The sequence below is a fragment of the Nannobrachium achirus genome (assembly GCF_963921795.1).
Source record: "Nannobrachium achirus genome assembly, chromosome: 6".
Classification (NCBI taxonomy): Eukaryota; Metazoa; Chordata; class Actinopteri; order Myctophiformes; family Myctophidae; genus Nannobrachium; species Nannobrachium achirus.
This window is the reverse complement of record NC_137815.1, coordinates 46626911-46641700: the sequence shown is the minus strand read 5'-3', so window position 1 is coordinate 46641700 and position 14790 is coordinate 46626911. Positions and strand designations below refer to the sequence as shown.

Here is a 14790-nt window from a genome sequence, read left to right as displayed (position 1 = left end):
GATGGAGATACCTAAGCTGAATAGTGGAGAGGGAGAAACAGACATCTAAAGAAACTGTACAGTTTGCAAATTGTACAGTTTACAATGCTCGTTAAAAGGATACCACGAATCCCTAGGGGCTTGTTTGCCCGGTGGTCAGAGAAAGAGAGAGAAAATAATAACGAGACAGATGGCAGAAGAAAATCAGATGGAGGAATTGAGGAAGTGACAGCGGCGAGGACCAAATGGGAGAGATCAAGGGAGAAAAACATCCTTAGCATTTAAATGAGTCACGACAGAATGCAGACCACCCATCCACTCGCGGCGTTCGGGATTTGGGACCTGGAAGTAATGAGAGAAGCGAATAACAAGACGTGCATTTCCATCTAGAATATTAAACCTCATTTTAGCTCAGTGACAAGCCCACATTCATTATACATTATACATGCTAAAAATACACAGCAGAATCGTGCACGTTTTGCACTTAGATCGTTCTGCAAAAGATGGGGCTTACTGGCACAGTCACGGAGACTACTACCTCTTCTCCAGTGGTGCTCCCAATATATACTATTTGGTTGGTCATGGAGTTTAATGGTACGATGCAAAGTGATTTTCAAGCCAACAACATGAAAAAGCACATCATGCACTGATGATTCTCTGAATGCTTGCCAGCAGAGCGGCTTGTCGAGGCTTGTGTCAAAACGTTCCATCGGCGAGAGAAGATGATGGGGCCACGGATACACAATGCTCAGATCTGGCATGCCATGAAATAGTTATCTGTCATTGATCATCTATGGTGGCGGTTTTCAAATGTTTTGTTCCCAAGGCATAGCAGTGGGCAAGTACATTTTTAATTACATTTTGTCATTAATGAAAATGCTTAAAATGTATTTTTTAGGGTATAAAATGTGCCTTGGTATCAGGAAATGAGTGCACACAAAGTACTGAAATATATAAATTTTCTTTTTACTCACAACTTGTGATAATGTGTGGTTGTCACAAAATCCCCTGGCACACTTGGACCTTTGAGAAGCACTGCTCTATGCACGGAGGTAGCTTGCATATTATGAATGAATAAAACATGGTAGAATGCTTAGACCATACAATGATGTCTGATTCCTTTTTACTCTCATCATGGTCCTGTGGATTCCACTCAGGTGGGGGAATCACTCCTTCTCAAGTCTTTCGCAAATACACACGCGCGCTCACACACACACACACACACACACGTGCACACACACACACACACACACACACACACACACACACACACAGATGCGTGCTGCGAGGCAATGGCAGCCCCTGGAGCACTGGCTGGTTATGAGTTATGTAAGAAACTCGGGAGGAGTGGGGGGAGGCAGGCTTCTCATACAGTGATCACAGTCGAGTCCATTGCCTCAGGGCTCCACACTGAGCTGCGTGGGGCTGATAGGACGTGTGTGTGTGTGTGTGTGTGTGTGTGTGTGTGTGTGTGTGTGTGTGTGTGTGTGTGTGTGTGTGCGCGCGTACTTGCGTGCGTGTGTTAGTGATCTTGCGTGCGTGTACTCATACATGCGTGCCAATCGTTGCATGCATGCAACCGTGCGTGACCGACTGCATGCGTGTGTGAGAAGCCGAGAGCTTAATAGCGATAATCCGGAACTTATTTTAATGAGTGAAATGCCATTTTAACCAATTTGTATGGTGGTAGTGCATTTGCACGACTTTCCTTTCAGCTGATTCCGAACCAGCTTTGATCTCATTTCTTCAGTCCTAGGTTTTTACATCACACCATTGATGGCTGATACCTTTTTCTTGTGGGCACAGAGGCTTGCAGACAATAATGTATTTTTCCAAAAGAAATGTGAAAACGAACTGTTAACACGCACTATAATTAGGGCTCTAATTCAGGGCGGTATTTATGGTATTTATGTGTTGACTGATGCTGAGCCCTCTATATTCTGTCAGAGGGAGGACATCATTGCGAGGCATTCCGCCTGTGTGTTTGTACAGGCCAGTTAGATACGGTAAGGATTTGAGGGGGCTGTTCTATAAATACACTCTCTGCTACAGGAAAATCTAGGCTGCACAAACACACTGACGTGAAAACATACATCTCTGTCCCTATGCGTAATACAAACCACAGAGGAGGGCTGGGCAAAAGGCGAAACGCAATGGAGCACAGAGGACGTGAGAGATACCGTTCTCCCACACAGTCACAGACAAGAGGGCAATTTTCATGTAAGCACCAGATTATAAACCATAGTATGACTGACAGATGATGAGAAATCCAATGCATTCAATGCATTCAGTGACAATTATAGGTCCTACTTTACAAGCTTGGATTTAAATCGTAAGTCATGGTATCTCTCTCTCTCTCTCTCTCTCTCTCTCTCTCTCTCTCTCTCTCTCTCTCTCTCTCTTGTGCTTGTGCACACTCGCGCGCACAAGCACGCATGCGCACACACACACGCCATTATGGTATTTGCAGTTAGAGGCAGAGATCACATGTGGCATTTTTACCTGGGTCCAGTACTTTCAAAAAATGCAGGCATTGTACCAGCCATTGATTATTTAAATCCAAAAAGGAATTTGTATGTGTACTGCATCCAGCCTAGAGAGGAGGCCTTGCTCTTGATGTACAGCGCATTGACATGTTCTCAATAGAATGGTGTCTATAGGGAAAACATAAGTGCATTCCATCGTCCTCTTTTAGCCAGTGCAGAAAAGCTATCATGTTAGAGGCTCTGTGGAGGTGCTCTGCACAATTGTATACTGACAAGCCCACGAGTCAAACACAATCGCACTAAAACAGCCATCACATCCTTTTACCACTGAGGCGGGGTGGAGGGAGTGTGCGTGTGTGTGTGTGTGTGTGTGTGTGTGTGTGTGTGTGTGTGTGTGTGTGTGTGTGTGTGTGTGTGTGTGTGTGTGTGGGTGGGGGGGGGGGGGTATCTTGGCACATTATCGGTTGTGATTTGAAACTCAAAAGTGTGACATACAGTCCAACATACAAGTCACTAGGGGTGTAACGATACATTTTAACAGCGATACGATACGCATCACGATACATGGTTAACGATACGATAGATGAACGATATTGGTTAATTCATGCCGATACAATACGATTCGATTCAATGATTTAAAATCTATATAGAAACTATTTAGCAAAGAACCCACCTTGACATGAACACAGAGATTACACACATTTATCGATAGACCAAGAGTAGCTATATGGAATGGAAATAGACCCCTCTTTTTCATTTTCCCTCTTAAAATTGCCAGATATAAGGCACAAATACTTAGTTTCCAAACAATCAATTATTTGCATTGCACAATGATTCGATAATGATTACTGCATTTTAAAACGATACCATACAAAGCCAAAAACGGTACAATATTTTGCTTTTGCAAACGATATAGTAGATCATTGCAAATTAAAATCGATTTTGCGATTCAGTTACTATATCGTTACACCCCTACAGGTCACCACACTGAGGGAATATACACTTTGGCGTAGCTGTACTAGAGAAAGTGGCATTGCAGTGTTGTTTCAATTTTAAGGACAGAAGTACCTACAGGGCTGGGATTTAACATCTATAATAGGTTTTGCTTCTGGCGGGGTTAATACTCCTGATAAACAAAATTAAATATCAAAAACATAAATTCTCTAATTAAGTAATTAATAAAACAAGGTGCATAACACAGAAAGTGAGTAGTATTTTTCTATACCAGTGGGGGTATAAGGTATTAGCATCACTGTGTTTTATGCCATCATACTCTCATATTTCACAAGAGGAGGAGGTCCCAATACTCATAACAAATGTTTTTGCCTGTATACTGTCTTGTTGGAAAGGGATATTGTACTTATTATGTGTTGTGCATCTCAATGGAACAGGCTGGATACAAAACAGGCATTACAAGGTGTATCAGCAGTGAACACACCTGTTCCTCTTTTTATACAGACAGTGTTGTGCATTTGGGAATAACACACTGAAACTGTAAAGTAGCATCAAAACCCATGGGAACTGAAAAATATGTGGGATATTATTCATAATATTGAATAACTTCAGCTATTTTATTATTTAAAAAATGTTTAAGCTTATAGCTTGTCACAATATCTTATTGAATTATTGGTATAATATTGTGATATTTGTCCATACAAAGCCCTAACTGCACCTACAAAGCTAAAACAATTAACATATGAGAGGAAGGAAGTGGTGTGATATTTGCATGATCCTTTTTATGCACATCTTTGATCTTCAGGTAACTCCTACGCACTTACCATAATTACCATACCTGCAGGAGTAAAGTGAATAAAATAGTTTGTTGTTGATTCAAAGGCTCTGATGGAAAAACAAGAAGAATTTCATCACAAAGAGGTTTTACTACGGTTCAGTATCCAGGAGTTCAATTAGGTGTTTAGGTCGCTTGCATTTGTTGTACCCTTCCCAGCTAGGAGCCACTGGGCAATATATTGCTGATATTTTCTGCAAAAAAACTACATTTTACTTTAGTATGTTTAGGTTAATGTACTATCATTAACCGGCTTACCACGCATGTAGGGAATGATGTAAATGTGGGTACTGATACCAAAGTACTTGCTGTAATTGTTTTTAAAGTCCCCAGTGCAGTACCCATTTCCTCGGAGTCTGTACTAAATAATAACGATAGATCAATCAATGAGTTATAAGACAGGCACCAGTTTACTCAGGAATGATGCAAGTTGTGAATGCATGTCCCACCCATTCATGCAATACCCGTTGTACTTGTACTAGAGGTCAGAGTAACCCTGTTCCCTGATCCCACGCCACCACTTATATTGGCACAGCGGCACAATCTTGACACAAAGCTTGTCCAACTCGTGAAGCCGAAGGGTCGGGTTGGACAATTAGGGAAGCCCCCCTGAATTTAGAGATAGATTTTCTATTGATTTATTTTATTATTATTATTAGTGTGGTTGCCCAACAGGGCAACACATTATAGTCCTATGGAAACTTTATATACCTCTAGGGTAACTTTTCCGCTGCCATTGGAAATGGCAGAGATAGGAATCAATAGGGAATCAATGGGAGTGGGAATCAGTAGGGAATCAATGGGAGTGGGAATCAATAGGGAATCAATTGGATTGAGCTTCACATGACAGTTAGCTTACTATAGAATAGTCAGCAACCGTCAGCGACCACACTCGCAATTTCAAATTGCATCTTTCTAGTTATATATTCATCCACACACCAAAGTCCAGAGTGTTGACGTACTCTAGACGTAATAAAGGGCCTATAAGAGTTAAATAGGATGACATTTTGGCGGGAGGGAACTCACTGTGGTGCAGCACATGAAGACGATGGCAAAGGTGCCGATGACGCCCCCGATGCCCACCAGCCAGGTCATCCTGAGGAAGAGGATGACGCCGAAGATGTTCTGGATGCAGGGCAGGTAGACGCCCATCAGGGTGCCCAGCGCGGGGGCCTGGAGGGAGAGAGAGGAGAGAGAGGAGAGAAGAGGGAGTCATTCAATTTGAAGGAATTCAGCATCACTTTTTATTTGTTAGTAGAGAAAAGAGGAACAGGGGCCAGAAGACACACACAATTTAAATCGCAAAAGAAAAAAAAGTAAAAATAATCTAAGTCTGTGCGTGCATGTGTATGTGTGTTGTGTGAGCTTGCATGCGTGCACGTGTACAGTATGTGTGTGTGTGGCGGGCACTCACTTTGAAGGGATAGTGCATTACCTTTTATTTTGTTACAATGTGTAACTGGTGTAATGCCATATATATACGTTACATTGTATATACTGTATGCTGATCTATTTGTATTATCCTATTAGTACATAAACAATTGTCTCTTTTTGTGCAACTTGTAGCCTGCTGTATGTGTGGAGGGCACTCACTTTAAAGGAATAGTGTGTTACCTTTTATTTTGTTAAATTGTGAAAGCTATATTCAAACTGGTCTTTGAGCTTGTTGTACAAACAAATCCCTTGCGGTCGCAGAATCAATACAAAACTTTTGTCGCAATAACTGTGGGTATAATAAACATAACTTAACCAGGACTGGAGTTCATTTGTCTCAGCCGATTCCACAGGAATAGACTAAAAATATGGGTCTATTTAAAAAGAAAATAACAGGTTGATACACAATCAACCCGTTTCATCAAAAGGAACTTCAGTTCTGTAACAGATGAAAGAATTCACAGCCTTAATTTAATTCCATTTCCATTCTTTGTTGTTTGTCAGATCAATGGCTCAAATGGTCAGATACAATATGTCTGGGAGGAAATTAGAGGGAGATAATCAAACTGTCAGTTTCTTTAAATTAGTTTTGCTGGTGGAGGATTTGTTCTTTGCCTAGCTGTTTTCCCAGTGCATCAGGGAAATGGTTTTCAAACCCTTTTCATATGTATTCACCATTTGAGCCATGGACCACCATTCAGGTCCGTGGCTCTTTTACACTCTCAAGAGTTAAAGATCTATAAGCGTCCACTTGGTTACCAAAGCTCCATCATTTGGCTGGGGACCACCTGGAACCCCCTCAAGGACCACTGGTGGTCCCCGGACCACTGGTTGAGAGCTTCCGCATCGGGGTGTTGAGTACGTCCCTCTCAAGGCCGCTCCATGGACAGTTATTACTGACGCTGGGAGAGTGAGGGTGTATTTTGTTGCACTCTAGATTGATTAATAGGAGGTTTCTGCCCCTGAAGGCTTTTTTTGGGGATGTTCTCTGCATGTGTGAGTGCGTGTTTGTGTGTCTGTTTGTTTGTTGTGTGACGGTGTGCGCGCATGTGTGTGTGTGTGTGTGTGTGTGTGTGTGTGTGTGTGTGTGTGTGTGTGTGTGTGTGTGCGCGCATGTGTGTGTGTGTGTGCGTGTGTGCGTGTGTGTGTGCGTGTGTGCGTGTGTGTGTGTGTGTGTGTGCGTGTGTGTGTGTGTGCGCATGTGTGTGCGCATGTGTGTGTGTGTGTGTGTGTGTGTGTGTGTGTGTGTGCGTGCGTGCATGTGCGCTCTTGCAGGCAGCTGTGCGCAGTAAGTAGTATCTCTGTATATCTATTTGTGCGTACGTGTGTGCGTGTCCCTGTGCGTGCATGTCCCTGTGTGTGCTGCGTGCATGTCCCTGTGTGTACTGTATGCCGACATGATGGTGTGCATTAAAGTTGAAGGACACATCAGTTGACCCTGTGCATAATAGAGATTTTAATTTCCCAGCCAAGGACGGCATGGCCAGTAAAAGGTGATTGTTCTGATATCCAGGCATAATGCGTTTCACTGAGCGAGAGAGCAGACCTTAGCTGTCAGTCACGTCGTTACACCACAGATAACGCTGTTCGCTCTGACTCAAAACCTTGCTATTTATTCAGAAAAGCACATGGGTGATAATGAAGTCTCGGTGATATATTTAAAGGGGGTGTAACTCTACAGTTCATACATTTTAGGAGATGTTTTCCATCAAATAACTCAAATATGTTTTACAAGCAAACAAAGAAGAGAATATACAATAGCTGTAATTTCAAGTTGAAACCAGCGAGGGGTCACTTACAGAAGACCCCTTCGAGTGACCCAGGGCCTCTCTCGCAAAGGGGGACAATTTACCCTTTATCAGCCTTCTGATTGGTCCCTGACTGACCAACCAGCAGGCTCTTTCTGCCTTTGAAAAAACATTTAAAAACATGGCCAGTCACTATACTGCACCTGAGAGGCTCCTTTTTACTGAAACCAAGTTTATAATGAGAATTGAATTCACAAAACAACAATAAGAAGCTACTGAATTTCAATGGTAGTGGATGGAGAGAAAGTACTTCTGTCCCACCAAGACAGAGCAACCAATGGGTGCAAAGAGGGGCGGGACAACGGGCGAGACTTGACAAAGGGGGAATTAGCAAACCCAGGGCAGCAGAGCAATATAGCCTATAAATCAGGGAAAAATTAACAGGGCTTCAGCCTTTCAGCCTTGAACCCCAACAAAAATGATTTATATATGTTGTCCCCTAAAACTGAAGTGAAACCTTTCCCTCTCCCATGACTCGATCTCCCTGGAAGGGAAGATCACAACTTTCCACTCGGTTGTTCTTTAATCAAAGATCAATTGCCTGTGGGAGCAGAGAACAAACCCCATCCATCTCTGTCACGACTCCCGCTATATGCTAATGACTTGCACAGTTTGCCTGTTGTCTAAGCTATGCAAATCCGAGAGTCTCTCTGCGGTTTTGCCCTTCAGCATGTCTCAGCCCAGGGATTTTCATCATCACAGGCTTCTCCAAGATCTTTATAAAGTTTAGTTTTGGATAATCAATCCCAATGATGATGTGATTTTACTCTATTAAGAATGGGGAATGATGGTAACACTGCTTTCCATATCAAAACAAAAAAGTTATTTATTCAAATATTTAAAACTTTTTTTGCTGATTATTTAAATTCTGTTCTATTTTTATTTTACAAGCCCTGACAAACCCTAGAACAGAGCTTGTTATCTCTGTCTGTATACTGTATATCTGTGTCTCTGTCCCCACAAGAGTAGACCAGTAGTGCAATGTGCATACAGTAATGTGCTGCTAGGCCAATCACAGCTCAGCTCACACTGCTATGCCAATCACAGCCCAGATCACGCTGATAGGTCCTTGTAGCGAAACACAAGTCCTAGCTTGATAGGCACTGTTATCAACATTAGCACACGAATGCTCATGTAGCATGTAAGCACATCATTGGTGATGTGTAGGCATTGTTCAAGATGTGCATTTTTGTTGCATTTATTACAATAATATAATAAATAAAACATAATGTTCTAAGTGGCCAGAGAAGACCGATCTGAATTTATACTTGAATAGTGTGACTATAAGAACAATTGCATATTTAAAATGTGAAATAGTTGTTGAGCTTTATCAAGAATGACAGCACATGCATGATAGCATTTAAAGAAAAGCCCAGGATTTCAGCCAGTGCTGCTTTAAGAAAATCTATCAATCAAAACCCATCATGACAAAAGGTCTAATTTTCACATTACTATTTCACACCATGCATCGCTCCACAGCTCATGGCGATGCTGTAATTAAATACAAGGAGTTTCCATTAACTTCTATAGAATTGCAGGTCCTTAAGGGACACAGTATGTAATATACATTAGCAGTCAGGTGTTGAAGGTACCCCTGCCATCAGCACTTTGGTGTTGGCCTACACTCTAAAACTGCTGCTGCTGCACAAAGTGGGAAGCAGGAAGTGGGAATAGGGGTCAGTAACTAATAACAGGTACCTTAGACAAAACATCCTTGTGTGTATTTCATAGTGCACCATAGTGCAGGGGTCTTCAACGTTTTCAGGCCAGGGACCCCTTAGTTGAGAGAGAGATGAAGCAGGGACCCCCACAACCTTTTCATAGATTCCATATAGTTTCATTGTTTGACAGCACGATTCATGTCAATTTGTGTTTTCAGATATTAAACCACTTGAACCGTCAATACTTAATAAACCTGACCTTTCACTCTGTACTTAGTCTGCTCTTTTTCCCCTCTACACCAAACCTCTTTGCCAAAAATAGCCGATCTACAAGCTCACAACGCCTCGCAGCGCGAGGCGTTGTGAGATTGTAGATCTGCTATTTTTGGCTAAAGTTCTCAGAATATGGACGCTAGGATTCAAGTGGTTAATATAAAAAAGGGAAAATAGATGTTTCTTTTTTTTTTTTATCCCACGATTTTGCAACCCATTTTTCACCCAGTGCCAATTGCCTATGTAATCCTGGGCTCTGCTCTCCTTCTGCCACGCCTGGGGAGACAACGGACTGATGCTTCCTTCAATGCATGAGTAGTCCAAGTTGTTTCTTTTCACCTGACAGGGGGGATTTTCCCGGGATGGACGTAGCGCGTGGAAGGAACACGTTATTCCAACCAGTTCCTTTCCCCTCCATCAAGCGCAAAATAGATGTTTCTATCACACAAAGATTTGGAGGACCCCCTGTAGTAACTTAGAGGACCCCCTAGGGGTCCCAGACCCCCTGTTGAAGACCCCTGCCATAGTGGACGCAATGCCTTGAAAAGAGAGATCTGGGAATGAATATAGTCCTATTTACAAGGTGGGCGCAAAAAAAACAGAAAAAAAAAAAAACGTTTTATTTTATTCTCAGATAGGGGGTTCGCGGACAAATAAAAATTCATGTGGGGGGCCTTGACATGGAAGTTGGAAGTTTGAGAACCACTGGTTTAAATAACATTAGGAGGTAAGACAAAACAAGCAACTACTGTACAGAAACAAGCCCAAAACTAATGTACCAATACAAGCGAAAAGACAAGTCCAAAGTCGCTTATGATAAGCGGAAATGACAACACGTTTATCCTGGGGAGCTCTGAAGTCGAAAAGGAAGTGTGTATAAAGTATACACATCTTATATTAGAACACCCTAACCATAACCAAGAGAGATCATTTCCATCTAGAGAGCAGCTTTCATCAGACCGGGATATGGGGAGAGAAAGTATGGCTGTGTGGAAAAACAGAATTGAAAAGCATGCTTTATTCCAAAAGGCATGTAAATGCTATGTATTCACTACTGCAACATCCCTGAGCAATGGAAGGTAACACAACCAAAGTGGGCAATAACCCTCTTCAAATTGGAGACATGACATTTTCTCTGCCAGCTCCCTCACATAATGGAGAATCACAATGGAGCAGACGGTGTGTGTCAGCCCTGCTGCAGTTGTTGAGTGATAAATTATAATCCACACTCAACAACAGGCGGGTTTTGATTTGTATACCACAAACCCTGGTTACACAAGATGTGCAGACATAGATAAGAGAGTGCTTACTGTACTGTACATGACTGTCAAGGGCTGAATCTGAGAATGCACTTGTAAAAACATAAAATACCCTGTAGGATTCGGCAACAGGCACCAGACTATAAAATCTGGAAACCAAATAAATGCTCCCTAATGAGATTACATTGAGGGAACAGGCATGACAAATGTACTAATGCCTGAGCATCAATTGAAACTGACGCAGTGGGCAACAGGCCCGATGTTTATCGCAAGCTCCGCTTTTCTATTCGGACTCAATTGACATTTCATTTGTTCATTTGAGAACTGTGGGATCCCAGATCATATAGCCTCTACTGTGATGGAGAGAGAGAGAGACAGAGAGAGAGAGAGAGAGAGAGAGAGAGAGAGAGAGAGAGAGAGAGAGAGAAGGAGAAAGAGAAAGAGAGAGAAGGAGAAAGCTGGAGTGAGAGAGTGCAGGAGCTCCTGTGTAATGGTAATGGGCTGGTAGCCAGCGGTGTGATGATTTCCCCTGAGACTGGGCCGGCGCACACAGAGAGAACATTGACTGCTTCTGCACACAGCCACAGGTAGGCCAGTGCATGCCACCACTGAGGTAGGAAGGAACAGCTGCCCACCAGCCCCCTGGGAAGTGTAGTCAACCCACCAAATGGATGGTTCAGGTGTGCTACTCACACAACAGGGCCCTTCACAACAGCTGCCATAGGACCCACTTCAGCGGGACATATTCCGTATGGCCAGCTGCCCTGCCACCCACCATGATCCTCTCACCAGAGTAGAGCAGACTTAATGATGCTCTCCTTGCGCCAGGTGCACTGGGTGTTACATGCCCTGAATGCTGATGTTCACCGCAGCTTCTCCTTTCAAACATTGTCCAATCAACATAACTAAGGCAGCAGATATCCATATACCAGGGGTCTTCAACAGGGGGTCCGGGACCCCTAGGGGGTCCTCAGAGTTACTATAGGGTGGCCGCCAAATGGATCATTCTTTTAAATGAAGGCCTTGAACCCTCACTTACCTAACAGCATTAAAGATTTTCCCCGTACATCATTATTTTATCAAAATTGATAATTTGTTTTAAATAATCGATTGAATAAATTAATTTGATAAACTGTTTCACCCCTATAGTGGGCATGAAGCCACCTTAGCCCACTTGTTTCCATCTAACCTATAGTTTCCCTCCCTCCCTGCCTGCTCTCCCATCTTGCCCTCCTTCTGACCCCCCAACTCATCAGTGCCCCATTTCTCCCTTTTTATCCTCCCCAAGGCCTTTTTTTATTTCCTGTTGTTTTCCCTATTCTCTCATCGTTTTCTGTCCTATTCTTATTAGGCCTACCCTCCTCCCACGGACGGCTTGTGAACTTGCTGAGAGCAGCAAAGGTAGCAATTTCTCTCCACTAGATACAAGTCTCCATAGGACAAGAGTAAAGAAGAAAGGCAGGGTGGAAGTAAGTTTATCCCCTTAAGCTGCAGGAGGGAAATGAAAGAAAACTATAAAGAGAGCAAGGAGGTGGGAGACTAGGTTTATATTTGGGTGTTTTTGGATGATAGAAAAAGAAATGTCCAGGTCCCTGAGGCTTGGAAGGAACTGTCCTTAAGTGGAAAAAAAAACATATTTTGATATAGTCACTATGAGAGGAGAGGAGGGGAGGGGAGAGGAGAGGAGAGGAGAGGAGAGGAGAGGAGAGGAGAGGAGAGGAGAGGAGAGGAGAGGAGAGGAGAGGAGAGGAGAGGAGGCAAACAATCCCTTAAGATATTCGTATTGAAGGAGACCCTGTGACTATAATACATACACTTATGCACACAATATCATACCAAAATCACAAAACACAAAATCACAGTATTACTACTCCAAGCAGTGCACAAATATATCAGTGATATCATACAGTACAGTTAAAGTTATACTTATTAATTATAGTTATTATGTATGTATAGAGGTAATTATAGTTATCAAGTAGTTACAGTATACAGTAGAAATAATTATAATGGTGTAATAACTGTGGACATGTGCAAGTGATTGCATAATAGAGAAGAGAAGAGAAGAGAAGAGAAGAGAAGAGAAGAGAAGAGAAGAGAAGAGAAGAGAAGAGAAGAGAAGAGAAGAGAAGAGGCCATGTCCACAGATTTAGTTTTTGTTGAGCTGCCAACGTCTTTCTGCCATGCATTTCCATGGAGCGCTCCTATTTCCAGCATCACATTTCAGCGTTCTCTGTGTCCAACGTTTCTGTACAGAGTGCCCTGAGCGCTTCAAGCTGAAAATAGTTCAACTTTAGGAGAGGAGCAACCGCTAACCATTGTCATGTTTGATCCTTCCAGCTGTGTCTGACAATCCAGTCATTTTTGATCAGATTTTTACCATGAGAAGTCAGTGTTTACCGTTATTTCAGCTACTGTAGGCTATATCTGCAGATGACACAATCGTTCGAGCACAGCGAAACGTTCAAACATAGGTTCAAACGTCGCAGATGTCAATAAATGTTCTGTGTGCTTCTTCTAAAGCCCTCTGGACATGAGTACCAGGGGCGTCACAAGAGGGTCCCTGGAATTAAATATTTTGACATAGAAACAAAGGGTTTTTTTAAAAAAAAGAAAAAAAAAGGAATTCTTGCACAAAATGTTCACGATTCTTCAAAAAATAGCAGGTCTACAAGCTCTACAAGCTGTGAGCTTGTAGATCTGCTATTTTTCAATAGTTAAATCACAAAATGTGAGTGAATCCTTGTACCCAGGGCTCAGAATTTGGTGTGACACCCCTGCTCAGTACAACAGAGGAGGAGAGGAGGTCAGGACAGTTGAAGAAAGAGAGAAGGGAGCAGAACAGAGGGAATAAAAGAAGGAGCAAGCGCAGGGCATATCAGAGGAGAGGAGACAGCACAGGGTGAAGGATAGAGAAATTGCTCTCAAAGTGGGGTCTGGCCAGGGACCCCCAGGGGTCCTTGAGGGGTTTTCAAGAGGATCCCCAGCAAAGGGTAAGTATATTGGCTGTTTGAAAAAAGCCCATCTACTGTACAAGCTCACAGTCACAACACAAGCTTGTAGATCTGCTATTTAAAAGGATATTTCACAAAAAAAAACACGAAAAAAAAACACACAAAAAAAAAAACGTTTTGACTAGGGCTGGGATGCGATAAAAAATTATTTAATTAATTACAGGCTCTGTGATTAATTAATCGCAATTAATCGCATTTTAATCGCACATCGATATTTTTTTCAAGTAAAACACATTTTGTTGTACAAGGGAATCAACGAGGGCATCTAAATTTCGCATCCACTGGGCCAAGCAAAGCGCTCTGATCGGCTACTTCTCCCTTTGTGTTTGTTGTCTCTTCTTGGTTGGTGCATCGCTATGATCAGTATGCCCGAAACTAAAGGTTCTGTGGTGCAAAAACTAAGCGCGATTAAAATGCGTTAATTTTTTTAATCGCGTTAATTTTCTGTAATTAATTAATCGCAATTAATCAGTTAAAGTCCCAGCCCTAGTTTTGACATTCTATCGTCTACTCAGGCTTTAGAGAGCGCCACCAGACAGTTTTTTAAGTTGCTTTGTTCTGTATTTAGATATTTGATCTTCATTTTATCAGACACTATTTTTTTTTTTTTTTTTTTTTATAATTTTTATCCCACGATTTTGCAACCCATTTTTCACCCAGTGCAAATTGTCTATGTAATCCTGGGCTCTGCTCTCCCTCTGCCGCGCCTGGGGAGACAACGGACTGACCTCATGCTTCCTTCATTGCATGAGTAGTCCAAGTTGTTTCTTTTCACCTGACAGGGGGGATTTCCCCGGGATGGACGTAGCGCGTGGAAGGAACACATTATTCCAACCAGTTCCTTTCCCCTCCATCAGGCGCCCCGGCTGGCCAGGGGGAGGCATTATTGAGACCAGGATTACTGCATGTTTTTGTGAGGGAATCAACCCTAGGAGACACGGGGAGAACATGCAAACTCCACACAGAAAGGCCCTATCGCCGACCCCACCTAGGGTGTGGGCGCTGATGACGCGGAGGGAGAAACACGCCCCCAGAACCCACAGCGTCCCCTGGCGGGAATCGAACCCAGGACCTTCTAGCTGTGAGGCGA

General features: G+C 42.8%; 1 protein-coding gene across 2 annotated transcripts in view; it reads right to left on the bottom strand.

The window, feature by feature from the left end:
• slc12a5a (solute carrier family 12 member 5a) overlaps positions 1-14790 on the bottom strand; it is a gene marked incomplete at both ends in the record, with an annotated part of 135316 nt that overhangs the window by 48998 nt on the left and 71528 nt on the right. For both annotated transcript variants that reach the window (XM_080727253.1, XM_080727254.1), the window contains one exon: positions 5281-5427. In XM_080727253.1, the coding sequence (XP_080583379.1) occupies positions 5281-5427 (147 nt within the window). The remainder of the gene's footprint in view (positions 1-5280; positions 5428-14790) is intronic.